This window comes from Gopherus flavomarginatus, chromosome 7, assembly GCF_025201925.1.
Source record: "Gopherus flavomarginatus isolate rGopFla2 chromosome 7, rGopFla2.mat.asm, whole genome shotgun sequence".
In the NCBI taxonomy this organism is placed as follows: Eukaryota; Metazoa; Chordata; order Testudines; family Testudinidae; genus Gopherus; species Gopherus flavomarginatus.
The window spans coordinates 23,515,565-23,530,512 of record NC_066623.1 but is presented as its reverse complement, the minus strand read 5'-3'; the positions used below and the strand labels follow the sequence as shown (position 1 = coordinate 23,530,512).

Below are 14,948 nucleotides of genomic sequence, written 5' to 3'. Positions count from 1 at the left end.
GAGAAGCTGAGAGCACAGAACAGATTGTGTTTGTGGATTTCCTTTTTCATTCTTATCTTCATCAGGAACAGCAGCTTCACATTATCACCCCGGAAGAAGGGCCCCAGTTGCCTGCAAAATGTAAACAGTTCAGTTCTCCTGATTTATTAAATCAACACTGGGAAGCAGTGAAACAAGTCTGATGCTGGTGGGCACACATGCTGCCAGCTGTCACTATGAGTGTCATTCTATCAACACCATGGTGGTGGCCACCAGCAGAAGACTCAGGAAGTCCTGTATTAGGCAAAACATGGAATTCCAGCTGCCTGGGGACAGGAGTTTCTCAACACATGTGAAGTATTAGGAAGCTGCATTGGGCTTACAGCCCAGAGGCTTGGGTGTCAGCCTGGTACTTTAGGACACCTGGATTCAAGTCCCTACTATGTAACACACTTCCTTGGGGAAGTCACTTAGTCTCTCTGTGCCTCAGTTCCCCATCTGTAAAATAGGGTCTCTTGCACTGCCCTACCTCACAGGAGTGTTTTGTCAATCTATACATCAAATATTGTGAGGTGTTCGGTTTCTCTGGCAATGTGTGCCATATAAGTACCTAGGATGCATGGATGAGCAAAAGGTCTGCATATAGCTTTCCCTTAAAGCCACCCTTCTGTCTCCATGCTAAAGATGAACAAGCCTGAAAACAATTCATATCCAGATGCCTATTTAAAGGTTGAGTGTCAGATCCTGCCATCAGATGCATGAGATTGCTGTGTGCATTGGGGAGCAACTTCTTACTCACCCCGATTCCAGAAAAAAAAGTTTTTTCAAACATCGTTGTGTTAGTCCATCTCTCTGAGAGGTAGTCACTAGGTCAACAGAAAAATCCTTCTGTCAACCTAGCTGTGTCTACACCAAGGGCAAGGTTGACCTAACCTAATTACAGTGCTCAAAGTGTGAAAATTTTCACAGTCCTGAGCAACATACTGTAGTTAGGTTGACTTAAGTTTTATGTGTAGACCAGCCCTAGTCATTCCAGACACTGACCTTTGGCAGATACTTGAGGTCTAACTATTCTATTCTTGCCTATCATAGACCTGTTGTGTGACCATAAGTAAGTCACTTCACCTCTCTTTAGTGAAGCAAATGGCTGATGAAAATACTTACCTCAGTAATACATTTTGAGATCTATAAATTAAGGTTGCTAAACTGCTGTTAGTATTTTCTTCCTTATCCACCATATAGATTCTGTGTTTGCTTTTCCTTGTGAATACTTTTAAATGTTTATTTTTGCTTTATAATTTTCAAAGCACAGGAGAGAATTGCCAAGAAAATTCCAATCCTATAATAACTGTATCAACTTCAAAATATTAATACACCATACAGTAATAAATAAAAAGCAAAGAGTTAGTGTCATTGTTCTTGTATATGCAGCAGAGGTGAGTAAGAGAAAATGAGGTTTCCCAACTAAAGTCAGGTATATAGAGCTATTGAGTTGCACTGTCTGGTTAACGATGATGTCAGTGGTTTATTCCATTGCCATCATTACTTATTTCACTTCCTGGCTTGGGACTAATCTCCTGCCATCAATTTGCCTAAATCATTTTAGAATTGATAACAGAGTTTCAGTCCCCAGGATAAGATCTTCTTCTCCTGCCAATGTGCTAAGGATCAAGCTAAACCAATCTATCTCCCTATAAACACTCCTTACACAGACACACATACTGCATCAGGCAAACTCTCAATCATTTACCCATGAATCAATCAAGTTCTGAACCTTTCAGAGTAGTTTGTAAAGGAGAAACAGAGAGAGGAAAGCAGGGGTGGAGGCAATCCCAAGCATCAAGAGCTTTTCAGCCATATGTGTGTAAAAATTCTCTTCCCATATCATGTGACACAAGGAAGAGGCTCAAACCCATTACACAATAATAAAAATATGCCTTTGGCAAAGTTGAGCCAAAACCTGAAGCTGCTGCAGGAAGCTGGGAATAGAAGCAAAAGGAATAAACTTTTTAAAACACAGCTTGTGGACTTGAATTTTCAAGCTACCCTCGGAAAGGAAGTTGTCTGCAGAAATAACTGGGATTCATGCTAAACTGTGTGACAACGATTTGCAATGAAACATCTGCTTAAGATTCAGTAGATTTTCCAGTGCAGGTCAAGATCTTACTGACGAGATTAGTCCTGGTAAGTAGAATTCCCCCTCCCCTTTTTTTAAAAATCCTTAACTTTGAAACCCTGGCTAAATAAGGTCTAAATTACTGAGCAGTCAGGTTTCCAAGTTATGCAAAGGAATCCTTAACGGCAACAGTCTTGAATTAAAAGAAATATTACAGTGGGAAAATGCTCATCATAGTGTTTTCTGGGCTCAGCCAGCCCCGGGAAGTTTTTTCTCTGTTCTTTAACTGGTGACTTGTATAATAAGGTTTTCTACACAAAGCTACTGAGGGACTGGCACAAGCATCAGCTGCTTGCTTAATGGCAGGGACAGTAATGCAACCCAAAGCGTAAGAGATATTGTTCTCCTATTTTTGAAGTGTAACATTAACAGCATTTTGCCTAACAACAGATAATGAGCCAAATTCAGACCCGATGTAAATCTATTGACTTTCACTGAGCTACATAAGCAATTAAATGCATCCATTTTAAACATGCCACCCTAGTTATTAATAGCACACCTTGTTTAAATCAAATCATTGTTTTATTTTGTGTGGACGAGTGCTTTGCTGCTATCATTAGGGTGATACTTTATTATAATGACCAGTAATAAGAATTATAATAAAAGGGAAATCAGTCATTTTAAGAACATTAGAACCTTTTGAATTATACCACAAGAATCTGGGGTGAGGAAGCTGTTGCTTTATTTAACAGATGTCCAAATATTTATGGGAAACACTGGAATATAAGGATTTAGCTAATCTTTTAACTTACAAATCAGTGTTAGAAAACACTGTAAGGTCATAAGGCAGCAGGGAGGAAATGTAACTCAGGCAACACCAGTTAATAGACCGCATGGTCAAAGCTTACAGTTCCTATTCAGGCAATACAGAACCATTTGTCAATTACTGTGTGATGAAGGTTCCCTCCCACTCATCGCCTTCAAACACCCCCTACCTCCAACTTGTACTTTTTAGCTTCCTTGAAGGAAATTTATCTCTGAGTTAGGTTATCTGTCAGCACACAGCCACTTTCCTACTTGGATAAACTGCTCTAGGATTTTTACTCTGATTTTACATTTCCAAGGCAGCTGAAATGCAATACAGAATGTATACTATGGTACATGACAACAAAAGGGATGCTCTTCCAACCTTCATCCATGGCTCATTTGTGGTATCCAGACAAAAATTTTTCTTGATTGGATTCTCTTTTCACTTCCTAATTTTTATTTTTATTTATATTTGCCGTATTGTATTCCCTAACAATGTGCCCCACAACTAAAAGCAGGACTACATGAGTTCTGATACTGACCCATTCCATAGTCACTTCTCATTTCCCCCCAGAAAAATCAGTGTATTAAAATGACAGTACTAAAGTGAAGGGGTAATGAGAGGATTATGATTATTTACTACCAGTATTGTGGGAGCAGCTGGGAGCCATTGTCACAGACCAGGATCCATGTAAACACAGAAAAAGACAGCCCCTGCCCTGAAGAGCTTTCAATAATTAGCTAATGTTTGTCTGACACTATACAAGTGCTATGTATTATTACACAAGGGATATATTTTTGATCAAACATTCAACAACATCCTGAATATAGAAAACATTCTCATTGAATGTTGTTCAAACTGTAATATCTCAGCTGAAATCTTGCAATATGCCAAACCTTTTCTTTCTGACCTTTGCTACAGGGATCATTGCCTGTAGTTTGGAGAGGCCAAGGACATGTGTTGATTTGGTTCCAATATGCTTTTTGAAGCTGAGAGAGAGAGAATTGGAATCCCTCAGTGGGCATCTATCCTTCCCCCAGGGAGGCTTTCTTCCTAAACTTAACAAGATAGTGATTGGCTTATGTCCTGAAGCACGAGGCATTATAGCCCTTCCAAAAGTCCTGTTTTTCTTTTCTAATTACTACTGTAAAGGTACCTTGTTGCAATGAGTTCCACAGGATAATTAAGCATTTATCTGTTTTAAATTGGCTGCCTTTCATCAGCCACTGTGCCCTTATTCTAGGATTATGACAAAGTAAACCAAAGTGTTCAATTTACTTTCTCTATGCCATTTGTTATTTTGCACAACTCCATATTGCTCCCTTTTATTCATCACTTCTCTAAACTAAACAGCCCTCCTCTTTTCAGTCTCTCTTCATAAGGAATTTTATCCATGCGTCTATTTCTGTTGCTGGTCTCAGAATTAGGGTGGGTTCGGAATTTTTCTATAAAACTGAAACTTTTCACAAAAAGTTCTTGGGTATAGGATCCACTGAGCAAGATACCTGCCCCATATGTGCAAAAGCTTGGTGGTTAGGGCATTCATCTGGGGTGTGAAAGACTTAGTTTCTGCATCAGGCAGAGCAGAGACTTAATTTGACTCTCCCACAGCCCTGTTGAGTTCCCTAACGACTCAGCTGTTTGGAAGGGTTTCTCTCTCTCAAAAAGGTTTTGGGGTTGCCCCCTGTCATAAACAGATAGTTAAGGGTTAATGTCTCTTTTACATGTAAAGAGTTAAGAAGCTCAATAAACCTGGCTGACACCTGACCAGAGGACCAATAGGGGGACAAGATACTTTCAAATCTTGGTGGAGGGAAGTATTTTGTTTGTGCTCTTTGTTTTGGGGGTTGTTCGCTCTTGGGACTAAGAGGGACCAGACATCAATCCAGGCTCTCCAAATCTTTCTGAATCAGTCTCTCATGTTTCAAACTTGTAAGTAATAGCCAGGCAAGGCGTGTTAGTCTTATTTTTGTTTTCTCAACTTGTATTTTTGCTGAGAGCATTTTACCTCTGTTTGCTGTAACTTTGAATCTAAGGCTAGAGGGGGATCCTCTGGGCTATACGGATCTGATTACCTTGTAAAGTATTTTCCATCCTGATTTTACAGAGATGATTTTTTACTTTTCTTTCTTTAATTAAAAGCTTTCTTTTAAAGAACCTGACTGATTTCTCCTTGTTTTAAGATCCAAGGGAATTGGATCTGGACTCACCAGGGATTGGTGGGGGGAAAGGAAGGGGGATGGTTAATTTCTCCTTGTTTTAAGATCCAAGGGATTTGGATCTGTGTTCACCAGGGAACTGGTGAAGTCCCTCAAGGCAACCCAGGGAAGGGAAAGTTTTGGGGGCACAGAGAGTGCTCCAGACACTGGAATTCTGAATGGTGGCAGTGTACCAGATCTAAGCTAGTAATTAACCTTAGAAGTGTCCATGCAGATCCCCACTTCTGTACCCTAAAGTTCAGAGTTGGGGAAGAACCTTGACACCCCCAAATAGGATGGGAACATTTTTGAAATCTCAGAGACTTTTGCAGGATAGGAAAACCATTTCCCTGCCCAGCTCTGCTCAGAATGCCCTCTATTTCCATTAGGCCCTATTTGTGATGGGTGAACAGAACTGAACACAGAATTCCAGGGCATACCAGTAGTATTATAATATTTTCAGTGTCATTCTCCATCACATTCCTTAGGTATCCTACCATTCTATTTGCTTTTTTAATTATTATTGTTGCTGGACACTGAGCAAAGGCCTTTATTCATCTGCCCATGGTGATACTTGTTCTGTGGTTTCAATCTCCAATGCTATTAATCTGACACCTTTCACCAGCAGTAAATTAACTTAAATATGTATGAAGCAAGAGAGAACACAGGAATGAGCTGACCAAAATAGCTCAGGAACTGAATCCTTTCCAGAGATCTGTTTTATGTCTCTCGCTCCTCTGCATGTTTTTAATTATATACATTGAAAAAGTGTGGGGCACTCAATACAATGTTAATTTGTAGCATATTTTTGCAATGGATTTATAATAAGTTACGTGGCTCTTGGAGGACACAGTACTACACATTCCCTCCCCTTCAGAGAGCATGAGCAGGGAAGAACGTTAGATGTGTGTTTTGTACAATACTTTTCCTAATAATCTGTTACTAATGTCTGGGTTCATTAGAACATCAGTAACCTGATCCAAAGCTCCTTTAAGTCAGTGAGAATCTTTCTCTTGACTTTAATAGGCTTCAGATGTAGCCCCAGGAGACTGCTGTATTCCTATTGACTAGAAGCACCTGGTAACAGATAACAGAGTTCATACTGTCACAATTAATGCTCTAGCTTGTATGTGTGTCCATTTAACTACACTTGCTTTGCCTAGCTACAGATATTCAGAAAAGAGTGCTAGAGAACTGTCTGGAAGCTGGTTAGACTGAACAAAAACTAATCTTATATTAAGTTAGTAGAACGTAAGCACCTGATAAGAAAAATCCAACTGGGATGATGGATGAATCTTTTATCCTATATATATTTAGAAAGAGGGGTATCTGTCACAGCTAGGGCGAGGAAGCTCTATGATAAAGGAAGGGGCCGTGTTCTTATGTGTACCTCTCTCTTTGTCCCTTAATTAAGCATACTAAACCTTTTAACATGGAAGACCCAATAAATACCTTAGTTCAGGAATATTAAAGTGATATCTTTTTACTTCACTGGGTAGGAGTCACAAAGATATTTAGGCACTTAATTGCCTTCAATTTTTAGGCACCTCCTGATTTCAAAAGAAGTTAGACACCACCCTTTCTGACTTGGCTTCTGTGCTGTCAACAATCTGCAATGGTAAAGGTGAGATAACTAGATATTTGTATGGGGCAGAGGTAAATTGGCCTCTAAAATGAGGTACTGTGGGTTCTGAAGGCCTTTGATGCAGCTCCCAATCACTACAGATGGCACTCTTGTAAACACCATGCTGAATGTAGGTAGTTTCTCACCAGTTCTACATCTGTGATATTCAACCTACTCTTAGCACAGAAGGAGACAATAAGGATGTAGTGAAATGACATTTTCTAAAGTTTCTGAATACAGGATGGTCAAACTCCTCTCCTCTATAGAGATTTAAACACACAACCATGCTGGAAATTTTGCAGAGGTTTACATGTTTCTGCAAATCCCACCCACACATACATATTAATTTCTGACGTCCATAGCCTCATGTAAAACATGCTCCTGCCAGGTTCAGAAAACACAGATCAGATGCATGAGTTAAGCACAAGGGGGCAGCTTCAGGCCCTGTGTCTCAGTAAACCAAATGAGATCTTAAAAATTCATGGTAAAAATAGGAAAGGAAGCCCCCAGGACTTTTCAAAAAAGTTGTTGACACAGGAATACGATGGGTAAAGAATTCTGACTTGGCTAGTATTTTATTCTCAGCCTGTGGTTAGTAATGAAAACAGAAGACTAACTCTGCTTTTAGAAAGTCAAACTCTTGGCTCCACAGACTCTGTAGTACTCATTCAATCTCAACAAAAAGAGTTCATGACTGGATTGCAACATCTTGCTCAATGACTGCCCAAAATGCAGTCAAAATCAGTTCCATCGTCAGTTTGAGCAGGATATAAATGGGTGATTATATCAGGTGGGTTGATTCAGGAGCCTCTGTAGTTAATAATAATTCAAAAGTGGAGTCTGAGGGGGTATTCTTGTTTAAAATTAACATATGGAGTCAAATGTCCTGGTTTTAGATTATGATGGGGTTTATCTCATTCAGAATCTCCAATGGGATGTACACAGAGAAGACACCACCTTGTGCGACAGTTGGTATTATCTAACTGCAGCCAGGTCTGCACTTAAAAGTTAAATTGACCCAGCTACATTGCTCAGGGTGTGAAAAATCCACGCCTTTGAGTGACACAGCTAAGCCAACCTAACCCCAGGAGTAGACAGCAAAAGGTTGATAGAAAAATTCTTCTGTCAGACTAGCTACTGCTTCTCAGAGAGGTGGATTAACTACTATAGGAGAACTGTTCCTGCTGCTGTAATGAGTGTCTACGGCTACGTTGAAGCCCTACAGAAGCACAGCATATGTACTTTGCTTAACATGGAGGAAGAGTGTCCAGCAGTTAAGGCACTATCTTAGGACTCAGGACCTAGTTCAAGTCCCTGCTTCAGCACAGACTTCCTGTGTGACCTTGGACAAGTCACTAGTGCCCAGCTCCTCAAAAGGTATTTAGACATTCTAAACTTCCATTGATTTCAGTGGGGGCTAGGTACCTAAATGCCTTTGAGGATTTAGCTGGGGCCTCTTGGAGCCTCAGTTCCCCAATCTGTAAAATGGAGCTAATAGAACTGCCCTACCTCACAGTTGTGAGGATAAATAAATGAAAGATTGTGAGACACTCAGATGCTATGGTAATGGGGGTCATACAAATACCTAAAATTAAACATGTATCTATCACTATCTGTTTTAACTTCTTTGTGAGTGGAGTAATTATCCCAGAAAAGTCACTTTTATTCTGGAATAGAATTTTGGGGAGCTATTCTGGAATAGTTTATTCAAAATAGCTATACGAAGTACAATGAAGTGGGTATCCACCCACGAAAACTCATGCTCCAATATGTCTGTTAGTGTATAAAGTGCCACAGGACTCTTTGCTGCTTTTACAGATCTAGACTAACACAGCTACCCCTCTGATAACAGCTATACAGTAAAATTTCTCCGAGTAGACAAGCCCTTATGTTGTATAACAGGTATACAGAGTTTCTGTTGTCCTCCACTTTCTTCTGAAATTCAGCCTCCAACATTTTTAACGTACAAAGAATTTTACTGAGGGTGATATAAGCACAATGAAGGAGTCAGTCCTACATGGCGCTCAGTGCCCTCATTCCGCACCTCACACAATAAGGCCCCTAATTCACATATTGTCATAACTGTCTCCAAATTATATCATTAGGTCCCTCTTCTGTCACCCTCACTCACAGTGTGTTGCTCCTCACTCCACGAGTGGTATCACTGAATAGGGGTAAAGGTTATCAGAATCTGGAATACTCTGAAACCAGATTAAGTACTGTATATCAGTGAGTAGATGCCTCTGCTATTACATTTAAATCGGTTTATTTTACATGCTAATGGGCTAACGTCTATGAAACACCACGAAAGTGAATGGGATTACAGAGATGTAACTAAGAGCAGAATTTGCCTCAATGTAACAGTCAGGGAGAGGGGAGGAACTACAGGAGGAAACAGACACAACCAGATTTGGATTTTAGTTAATGGTACCCATTTCCAGTGAGGCTTGAGCTAGAATTCTTAACCAACCAACTTGGAGGCACAAAAAACAGAGGCGGGGCGGGAAATAAGCCGACTTGGTGTGAGGTTAGGAAAACATCAGGGGATGAAAATACAGTATAAAGAAGGCAAAGCAAGATGGGGGATCCTGGAGGGGGAAGTGAAGAGGCAGAGAATAAAGTACTGAAGAATGTCAGTGATCTCCTGCCAGCTCTGACAGCTGTGAGATCACAGCTGCAGCCTATATTCAGAGTTAGAGAGACTCTGATGTGTATTTTTAGGCTGTAGAGTGTGCTGCTTGCTGTGGACTGGAATTGATGGAGACATGATAAGGAATCAGAAGGGTAGACAGACATCTTTGCTCAGCAAGTCTAAGAGTGAGGAGAGGTGGATGTTGGATTTGTAGCCCTTGGGCTAAAGCAAGTTTTAAAAAAAAAATCTTAGCCAAGATTTTGGCAGACTGGGAAATAAATGGATCTGCAAAACCAGCTTTCTAGTGAAAATAGGTAGAGTTCTCAACCACACTTGACAAGTGCTGCTGACAGTTCAGGAATCCCTTGGAGTATTCAGGAGTTACCTCTTTAGATCCCAGAGTAATGAGAAACATGAGAGTCCCGCAGTAAGGATTCTAGCTCTGTTAATATGCAGCAAATCACTCCCTTCACCCCACGCCATTACTGCTATTCTGCATTTCACAGCTTTCAGGGATCAAGCATAAAAAGGAGAAATAGCAAAGAAAGGAGGAGATATAATGAGAAGGGTTGGGGAAAGAGGTGACAGGGAGGGAAAGGAGCGGAGGAAAGAAGGAGAGGTCTGAGGAAACAAAGGCCCTTTTTGTTATCCTCAAACCTGCTTTCCCATCCCTTTGCTTGTCCCCCCTTCATTTCTGGTAACCAGACTGGCAAACCCCAATTTGGGAGTGAGCTTGGAGTAGATAAGGCTCAGCTGTCCAGTCCATTTCAATGCAGAGGTCATAAGAGAACAAAGGAGAGGGGTTAAGCCAGGGGCATTCTCATTGAGGGGAAGAGGAAAGTGGATGTGTAGGTAAGGGTAACAATGTGACTGTGCAATAGAGAGGATCCCAGATTCAAATGGGGTGGTTCATGTCACTCCTCCAGCCACCAAAACAATACAACTAGCCCCAACTGAAAGGAGAAACACTCCTCCTCCCTCCCCTTGGCAAGGTGGGTAGGGATACTTTTGTGTGTATACTGGCCTGCCATGGTACATGTCAGTAAACCCCTCTGTTTCATTATAACAGGTTTCACCATGATCACTGTGATTCTGCTCATCTGGACTGTGCCCTGTGTAGCTAATCAACTTCTCAGTGCCTTTGTTAAAGGAGAATTTCCAAAAGGTTCCCACCAGCTCATATGCAGCATGCCAGGGCCACAAGGCCCGCCTGGCCCTCCAGGAGCACCAGGGACTCCAGGAACAATTGGGCGAATGGGGTTTCCAGGGAAGGATGGAAAAGATGGCGAAGACGGGGAGAAAGGAGAGCATGGAGAGGAAGGTAAGAGGGAACTGCCTCTTAGCGCTTTGTTAACACTACTCTTCACCAGGATAGCCTGAAGAGGTTCAGAAAACACAGGAAGACTGAAAAAAAACAACTGCTCCCAGACATAGGTGCTGAGCATATAGTGGGGGCACTGAGAGACATTGAACCAAACTGTAAACCTTCTATATGATGGAAACCACTTCAAGTGAGCAGCCCTAGTTTCAGCACTTATGCTCCCAAATCCATACTTGGTCCATTGTCCCAGTTCTGGGTTTCACCTGAAGTTTGTTACCTGTCACACAACTGTCTTGTCTAGCAGTTTCAGCCCTGCTCCTAGCTCAGTCTCACATCTAGCAGCTCCCAGAAAGGGGCCCAGGTCTGACTCGAATTCGGTACTATCTTTCTCTACTCAGAGACAGGGTAATTCAAGCATTCCTGCCTAAAGCATTCAAGGCTGATCAAAATGAAGGAGGAAGTAATTCTATTCTACATTCAGATGATCTGATTCCGCAGGTTCTGAGCAAATAAAATCAAGGCTCAGATAAAACAGTGACTGAATTAAGTGAGGCACCCTGTTCCAAACAGGTCATGTTAAACCACTGGGGTATTTTTTTTCACACTAATTCATTCATGATTCTTTTCTTTCATGCCTGCCTAGAAAGTCCTAGGTGATATCTCTTATTGCTGACTCTTCCCAAAGTGAGATTTTGCTACGTTATCTCATAGTGCATTATTACTCCAGCATAGCCAAGTGCCTGCAGGAGCATTTCATTTTGTAAAGTCTTCTCTTCGTGAGACAGCATGTTTAGTGGTTGAAGAAGAAGGATGGACCAGTGTTTAAGAGGCTCACGTGGGACTCAGGACTGTATTCATTTCCCTGGTCTGCCAGTCTTCCTCTATGACCTTGGGCAAGTCACCTAGCTTCACACTGCCTAAGTTCCCCAACTGTAAAATGGGGATAATAGCAGTGCCCTACCTTACAGGTGTGCTGTGAGGATCCATACATTAGATTTCAAAGTATTCAGATATTACGGGAATGAAGGCCAGATTCTTCTCTCTCACTGTCACCTTCCCAACTTCCTTTTGCTTCTTACACCCACAAGGTCAATCCTGTCTTAAATTAGGCTCTGTTCTTTCACATTGTCTGCGCAGTGGGATCCTTCTCATAGAATCATAGAAATGTAGGGCTGGAAAGGACCTCAAAAAGTCATCAAGTCCAGCCCCACTGCGCTGCGGCAGGACCATCCCTGACAATGTCCAACCTGTTCTTCAAAACCTCTAGTGATGGGGATTCTGCAGCCTCCACTGGAAGCCTATTCCAGAGCCTAACTACCCTGAAAGTTAGAAAGGGACCCTGAGAGGTCATCTAGTCCTGCACTGAGGCAGGACCAAGTATACCTAGACCATCCCTGACAGGTGTTGGGAGGTTTACATCCTGTTTCTTTGAACAAATGTCTATGGCACAGAAACTCCCATTACAGTCAGTATTAACTGGCAGTTTCAGCAGAGATGCCAAGGACAAATGGACATGTGAACGGAACTCTCTTCCTATTCCTCCAGGTGGTCCCTGCAACTGAGGCTCGAGGCACCAAGAGAGGATGGTGTGGAGGGAAAGCCTGCACTATTTCTATCTGGGTTGTCCATGGATAAATGTAGGAAGTCACTTTCTAACATTGTCAGGCTCACTCTGCACCCTTCCAGCAGTACTCATTTAAATCTGTTGCAAAATGTGAGCAAAACTGAGGTTCCTTTGTTATAATGTACATTCTGAATATTTGTGTTAGAAAAGGCAACATGATTGACAGATCTCAGTACCCATCCAGCCCCAGATATTATTTCAGTAAAATTGCCCATAGATGGGGATCCTGGCTGGTTTCTTCTCATATGATAATTTAGTGTTGTAATGATAACACAGCCCTCACACATGATCACATTTTTCACTAAAACCTCACTGAAGGCAATTTGTCTCCCAGGTCCCCAAGGCCGAACTGGAAACCCAGGCAAACCAGGACCAAAGGGGAAAGCAGGCGCCATCGGCAAAGCAGGTCCACGAGGTCCGAAGGGTATTAAGGGAAATCATGGGAAAAATGGAGTGCAAGGAAAGAAAGGACCCAAAGGGAAAAAGGGCGATACCGGGATGCCAGGACCATGCAGCTGTGACACCAAAAAAGCCAAATCTGCCTTTTCAGTCGCAGTCACCAAAAGCTACCCGAGAGAGAGGCTGCCCATCAAATTTGACAAGATCCTTATGAATGAAGGAGGGCACTACAATGCTTCTAGTGGGAAATTTATATGCAGCATTCCTGGTATTTACTACTTCACTTACGACATCACTTTGGCCAACAAACACTTGGCCATTGGGTTGGTCCACAATGGGCAATACCGAATAAAGACTTTTGATGCCAACACTGGTAACCACGATGTGGCCTCTGGATCAACCATTATTTCCCTGAAGCAGGAAGATGAGGTGTGGTTGCAGATCTTTTACTCGGAACAAAACGGGCTCTTTTATGATCCCTACTGGACAGACAGTTTATTTACTGGCTTTCTTATATATGCTGACCAGGATTATCTCAATGAAATATAGGAGGAGACTGCCAAAATATAGGAAGCTAGTTTGGAGCTTATACAAGCAAAGTACAGCTTGTAGTGTGTATGTATGAGATAATCATAGGACTCTATTGGCTAGTTGGAAGTCTCCGATACCATTAAAGCATTGCATTTGAATGTCATTTTAAGTTTTAGCACAAGCTTTCCTATAACCTTTACCCTGGAGTGGAGCCAGGGTTTCTGGCGCCCTAGGCAGAATTCAGGGGGCAGCATTTTGTGCACGCCCCACAGGGCACGAGGGAGCTTCCAGTTCCACTCCCATCACGCCGGCGAAGGACCCTCCGCAGAAATGCTGCAGGCGACAGCAGCAGTCATTGACCTGCTCAATTGCCTGCTGCTGTTTTCTGTGGCACGTCGGCAGCAGGTCCTTCTTCAGAGGCGCGAAGGGAGTGGAACCGGAAGCTCCGGTGGGGAGCGCACAAAATGCCACCCGGCGCCTAATGGAAGCATCAGCCCTGCCTTTACCTAGAGATAAAGGGAAGATACTGAGTATATAGTTTACTTGGAGGTGGGGCGCAATTATCACTTGGTTGGTATCAGGTGTTTCCCACCAGGATTGGGGTTATACAGCCCCTAGCATAAGGGGCTCCGAGGTGCTACAGTAATACAAATAGTCTTAGGATCAGTGGGAGCACTTTAAAGTATCCTTAATGATTGTTTTTTATAGTCCTTGGAGTTGTCTGTTATATTTTCCTCTACAAAGCATATATGCTGTGGTCAGATTACTATAACTTTAACATCAATGTAGAATCTATATTTTTATTTTTTTAATTACAAAAAATGAGCCAAAAGCTATATCCTGCATCCTTGTATCGGAAGCACTGTTACTGTTAGAGACAATATCTATCCCCCTGCAGAAAGGATTTTCATTAATTCAAAGTCAAAGTTCAGTAACCACTAAAGAATCGGACAGTTCTTTGTTAAGATCCTAACAGCAGCTTCATAAGTGCACTGTTAATGGGCAAAGCAGTCTGGCCAAAATAGAACAGGTACAAAGACCTCATCTTAGCCCCTTCATAGTCAATAGCAAAGTTTCCTGTAAGATGCTGGCTGCTCTCAACTCCTATTCAGTGGGTATTAATGGCACTCACTACCTTTCAGAATGCATCCAGTATGCACAAAAATCAGATTTTAAGAGAGACTTGAACTGGAATCCTGGATCTGATTCCACCCAAGTTTTGGTAAAGTTGGTATCTGGATCTGGACCCAAGTGTCACATCTCAGGGCTGCATGGGCCAAATGGCTCAGTGAGATTCTGATCCAAATTTGGCGTTTGGGCTCATGCCTCAGACTGAGGACAAACTTTTATTCCATGAACTGTTGTGTGAACTTCTCTCCCTAGCTTTTGCTATGCAGGATCTGTTAGCTGCTGCTAAGGCTCTTTTCTAGGGCTTTAATGCATACACACGTATCCGATTCCTAAGTATGGTGACCCACTGCTACAAGATATTGTTTTCAGCGTACCATGGTAAAATATTACTGATGCTCTGGAATCAACTACATTCCGCTTTGTATTGGTGATAAAAAGGTCAAGAGTTATAACAGATTTTTTTTTTTTTAGCATTCTTCCTTTACCTATAAGCATATCAGCTGGTGATAACAGAGGTATGGTTCTCTAATGTTAGAAGTACTGTAGTAGAATCCAAAGCAATCCTGATATAAAGCTGCTGCAATC

At 41.9% G+C, this 14,948-nt stretch overlaps 1 protein-coding gene across 1 annotated transcript; it reads left to right on the top strand.

Moving 5' to 3' along the window:
- The first annotated feature begins 1,938 nt into the window (after positions 1-1,938).
- Positions 1,939-13,699, top strand: C1QTNF2 (C1q and TNF related 2). Its single transcript, XM_050962821.1, has 3 exons — positions 1,939-2,163; positions 10,427-10,678; positions 12,637-13,699. Exons 2-3 carry the CDS (start codon positions 10,435-10,437, stop codon positions 13,248-13,250), a joined length of 858 nt encoding a protein of 285 aa, XP_050818778.1. The 5' UTR covers positions 1,939-2,163; positions 10,427-10,434; the 3' UTR covers positions 13,251-13,699.
- The last annotated feature ends 1,249 nt before the right edge of the window (positions 13,700-14,948 follow it).

Coding starts and splice junctions, on each gene's coding strand:
- C1QTNF2 (XM_050962821.1), top strand. CDS start 10,435: ATGATCACTGTGATTCTGCTCATCTGGACTGTGCCCTGTGTAGCTAAT. Junction 10,679..12,636: donor AGGAGAGCATGGAGAGGAAG/GTAAGAGGGAAC, acceptor TTTGTCTCCCAG/GTCCCCAAGGCCGAACTGGA.